The sequence below is a fragment of the Sinocyclocheilus rhinocerous genome, unplaced genomic scaffold (genome assembly GCF_001515625.1).
Source record: "Sinocyclocheilus rhinocerous isolate Xijiao unplaced genomic scaffold, SAMN03320098_v1.1 scaffold1441, whole genome shotgun sequence".
NCBI lineage: Eukaryota > Metazoa > Chordata > Actinopteri > Cypriniformes > Cyprinidae > Sinocyclocheilus > Sinocyclocheilus rhinocerous.
In genome coordinates, this window is record NW_015654063.1 from 1,604,365 (window position 1) to 1,609,758 (window position 5,394).

At 33.7% G+C, this 5,394-nt stretch overlaps 1 protein-coding gene across 1 annotated transcript in view; it reads right to left on the reverse strand.

Moving 5' to 3' along the window:
- Positions 1-1,316, reverse strand: part of LOC107716762 (putative PDZ domain-containing protein PDZK1P1) — a 4,635-nt gene extending 3,319 nt beyond the window's left edge. Inside the window, exons 1-2 of the mRNA XM_016523310.1 lie at positions 1,184-1,316; positions 544-739 (exon numbers count right to left, since the gene is read on the reverse strand). Of these exons, the coding sequence (XP_016378796.1) occupies positions 544-739; positions 1,184-1,303 (316 nt within the window). The 5' untranslated portion in view covers positions 1,304-1,316. The remainder of the gene's footprint in view (positions 1-543; positions 740-1,183) is intronic.
- Positions 1,317-5,394: the final 4,078 nt, after the last annotated feature.

Sequence of the window (5,394 nt, forward strand, 5' to 3'; positions counted from 1 at the left end):
AATAATGTATTGAGTGTAAATTATAATTTTAATTCAAATGATTAAATAGATGCCACCTTATTGGGACAATAAAGACCTCCCTACACCTACCCTAACCCTACCCGATACTTTATTTTCAACATTTTGATTATTTCCTTCATTTTTATTGAAAATAAATGCCTTTCCGATGCGATATAAGATTTGAAACGGGAGAAAAATAGTTCTGCAAAAGGCGGGTTCGAACTCGGGTCGATCACGTCAAAAAGTGTAAAAAGTGCCTTACCATCTACGCCACTGAAACTGATATTTGACGAGCGTCTTTTTTCAGTGTTGACTATCCCAATCAGACGTTGGTGGGCGGAGTTAGTGTAAATAGCCTCTGCCAACAAGGCGGGCTATTTGCACTTAGTGTAAATAGACACTCTGTTTTTGAAACTGTCTTTTGAACAACTAAAGCAGATTTAATTTAGACTACAATTAGGCTAAATTTGACAATTTTAACACAATGTGTAATAGACTAAATTTGTATTTCATGTTGACTTCCACACCATGGCAAGCACTTACCTGCATGTTTAGGAACTTCCTTCAGGATAAAGCCATAGCCATCTGCTCTCTTGGTCATGTCTGCAATGCGTGGCTTATGCGGGAGGTGCTTGACAGTGGCATGAGCCGTGCTTGGTCGAATGCCTTTGCCTTTGAAGAATTTGTCAGCGTCCTCATCCACCAACAGAAGCATCACTTTGTCCCCGGCTGCTTTCACCTACAATAACAACAGGACTACATTATTATAATATTTTTTCTCAAACACTGATAGGGTAAAACAGTAGAATCAAGGTCTTCAGCAGCATCCATTCAGTTTGCACTCAAAAGTTATTGATATTTTGAAGAATCTTGGTAACCCAAAAATTCTGGGTCCCATTGACTTCCACTGCATGGACAAAAAACACAGAAGTCAATGGGAGCAGGAACTGTTTGATTACCAACATTATTCAAAATATCTTCTTTTGTGTTCCACAAAATAAAGAAAGTCATACAAGTTTGGAATGACATGAGCATGAGAGAAAGATGACTGAATTTTCATTTTTGAGTGGACTATGCCTTTAAAGCTTCTCTAAAATGGTTACTGCATTATACAATTGGTGATAAAGAGGTAATGTTAGACATGAGTTATTGCAGCTAGGATTAAAGCATAATTTTAATTTACCTTTTTCACAATCTGATCATGTGAGAGACTCTCAACATTCTCACTGTTTATCTCCACTATACGATCATCAAGCTTCACACCGGCCTGATCAGCTACTCCTCCAGACATCACTTCTGTCATGAATATGTCCTTAGTACCTGCGAGAAAACAGGTTTAGATCAAAAAACTCTGTTAGTACTTCATCTCACGTGTCATCTGAAATAATTCCAACAATGATCAACATATTGGTTGATTTATCCAAAACAGACCTTAGAAATTAGTTAACGTTTGACTTTCTCAGTCTTGGATGACCATTCGCTGATTGTCGACAGCACTGGAAAAGACGTTCTTGAGCTGGCAAGCTCTAATCCCTTTAGCTGACCATGAGAATTTTTGAAAATGAACTAATGACAGGATTTACCGAAGTTCGGCAGATCAGAGGCAAATCTTTAAAATATATTCAAATTGACTAATTTAACTAGATTTACTGCTTTGTTTTCTGTATTATAGCTGTGAAACAATCTGCACTTACTATACTCTTATTTTTTATTTATTTTTATTGGCATTTATGATTCCATTAAGAGTCTTTGTAACATCCATGGACAATGTTCTATTGCACAGAATGTTCTTTATAATGAAAAAGAGCTCTTCAGATTATTAAACTGTTCTTCAAACTAAGAAAAAAAATCTTTTGAGAAGGTTCTTTGGGGAACCTAAAATGGTTCTTTTATAGCAAAAACCCTCTTTTGGAACCTTATATATTCTCACAATATATAGCAGAGTTATAATGACAAAATATTGTGAGTTAAATCGCAGGCGTTAGTAATCAATGAAAGCAGACTGGTGCAGATTAGACACAGAGGTGAACATGATTATGTAATCTTACGTTCTTCAAATGGAGTGATAACTGGGGTAATATAGAATTATCAAAGACCATATAATCACCGCCCTGTGTTAGGGTGCACCTGCTGAACTACATCACTGAAGGCTTAAAGTCAACGTAAAATGACATTTAAAAAATAATTTACTTATATTTCTGGGTATTCAAAAATACATAAGATAAAAAAAACCTTTCAGAGGCAGAGCAAGCATATATATATATTTAATAATAATAAATGAAATCATATTAAAATATTAGAGCAAAGAATATTGTATTAAAATAATGTACTATTTGCAATAAACATTTGATCTTTTTTTATGAATAATATGCCCTAATTAATCATGCACAATAAGACCTAGAATGTGCATTAACAAATGTAGTACATTGTGATTTCATGTTAAATTTAAATAGAAGCAGAGCAAATAAATAAATACTTAAGAGATTGAGCGCTCTGATTCTACAACTATTCATTTTTAAAGTGCCTGAATGTGTTTGTCATGTGTAATTACAGATGACAATCAATCAATCAATCAATCAAGTTTATTGTGTTTTAGAGTGAGTTTTAGAGTGCGTGCATGCTCTGACTTCACAATTGTTAACAAAGTTGTATGTGTTCAGTGAAGTATTTTTTTCTAATGTGTACCTTGTACAGTACCTTGTCTCAGTAATTACGAATGCCGATCATGAAGTCTTTACAAAACAATAGACACAATTGTGAGGAACCATCATCAATGCTTTTAAGGCTTTAGAAAGATTGCCTATAGCCTTGGTTCATTTTGATAAATGTTTTACCAGGAGAAAAAGCGCAAGCATCTAGCTGTAGGTTCAAGCTCAACAGATGCCATATCAATTACACAATACCTCACACATCAGCTGAGAGCTGAAGTACACTTGTCACACTTGAGTGCTCCATGAACTGCTCTATGAGCTGCTAATGCTTTCACATCATCACATTATGCCAAAAACCAACTCCTTGCTGCCGTTTAATAATTAATGCAACTTGCGTCAAGTTTCCCATCTGTACAAATAATATGAAAGCAAGAATTTCACTTAAGCCATCAAACTGCATTATAAAATTTCTCAACATGATTCCCAGGGTATCATTGCTTAAATTGAGGTGGTCTGGATCAACATTTCAATTCTATTCTATTCTATTCTAAAAAATCTATTCAAATGACATCACTCTGAATACATTTTTCAAATAGTAAGGTACACATCAAAGCACATCTTTCTTTCTCAAAGCACATGATATTTCTAAAGGTACATCTATGTTGTGTCACTCACCAGCTGCAGTCTCCTCAGTGTCCCGGTGTAAAGGAGGTGGCTGCCTGCTTCTGCTCAGGTGTTATCTAGCGCTGCGTAAGTGTGTGTGAAGGACTTTGACAGGCCAAAGGTTGATCTAAAAGGTGAGTTATTTAACCATGTCCCGTGGCTGGAGGCTTATTCTCTGTTGCTATGAGTGACCATATTCTACCCTAAAGAAATTCAAACCAAAAAAATCATGTTTTTAATAAGACATCTTCATTTGCAAATCTGAAGTATGCGCGGATATTTTTATTCACTCTATTTACGTGGTTTACTGGGCTGTAAGAGTGTGTTCCCTTTAAGCACTACAGCATGCCATTTGTGATAGTTGGATGGCTCTAGATTTTAATGTAATCTAGTCCACAATATTAAAATCCAAGCCAAGTAACCAGACTGCAGAACACCTTGAAGCATTAAAACCACCTCAATTTTAGTCTGTGAGAGATTTGTTTTATGGTATAAATGAATTTAAATAAAAAATACTGTATATACATTTTGAAAATAAGCTTTTTTTTTTTTGTTACATATATTTGTATGTTTTTTTGAGCAATGTCTTTGCATTTATTTGATCAAAATACAGTAAAGCAGTAATATTGCGAAAGATTACAATTTAAAATAATTGTTTTCAGTTTTCAAATATTTAATGTAGTTTATTCCTGTGATGGCAAACTTGAATTTCAGCATAATTTCTCCAGTCGTTAGTGTCACATGATCCTTCAGAAATCATTCTAATATACTGATTTGTTACTCAAGAAACATCTCTTTTTATTATTAATGTTAACAGTTTTTGATGCTTAATATTTTGTGGAAACCATGATGCACTACTATTCAAAAGCTTTAGGCAATCAATCAATCAATCAATCAATCAATCAATCAATAATGTATTTCAAATGAATGCTGTTCTTTTCAGCTTCATCACAGAATCCTGAAAAAAATGTATCATGGTTTCCACAAAAATATTAGACAGTGACAACTATTTTACTATTTTCAACATTTATAAAAATAAGAACCAACTGAGCATCAATATAATATACTGATAATAACAGAGCATCAAATCAGCATATTACAGTTTCTGAAGGATCATGTGACACTGAAGACTGGAGTAATGATGCTGAAATTTTTAAGATTTAGCTTTGCATTACAGGGATAAATTACATTAAAAGTTTGAAAATGTAAAACAACTATTAAAAATTGTAATAATAATTCACAATTTTACTGTTTTTGCTGTAATTTAGATCAAATAAATGCAGTTTTAGTTAGCTAACGACACTTTGTTAAAAAAAAATATACAGTTGTGCTCATAAGATTGCATACCCCTTGCAGAATATGTAAATATGTTAATAATTGTAAATAAATAAGAGGGATCATGAAAATTGCATGTTATTTTTATTTAGTACTGTCCTGAATAAGCTATTTCACATAACATATGTTATATATACTCCACAAGACAAAATAATAACTGAATTCATAAATAAATGACGTCAAAAGTTGACATACCTTGAATCTTAATAATGTTTTCCTGGATGATCCATGACTGTTTTTCTGTGTTGTGATAGTTGTCATTGAGTCCCTTGTTGGTCCTGAGCAGTTCAACTGTCTGCTGTTCTTCAGAAAAATCCTCCAGCTCCTGCACATTCTTTGGTTTTCCAGCATCTTCTGCATATTTGAACCCTTTCCAACAGTGACTGAATGATTTTGGGATCCATCTTTTCACATGGAGGACAATTGAGGGACTCGTACACAGCTATTACAAAAGGTCAAAACATTTACTGATGCTCAAGATGGCAACACAATGCATTAAGAGCCAGAGTAAACTTTTGAACAGGATGATGATGTGTACATTTTTAAAATTTTGTTTAAAGATCTTTTTTTTTTTTTTTCGTTTGGAACTGCGCTTAAGAAGCTACATAAATACTTAAATGTTTCCCAGAAGACAAAATAAGTACAATTTACCCTGATCATCCAATTCAAAAAGTTTACACCACCCAGCTCTTAATGCATTGTGCTGCCTTCTTGAGCATCAGTAAATGTTTTCACCTTTTGTAAT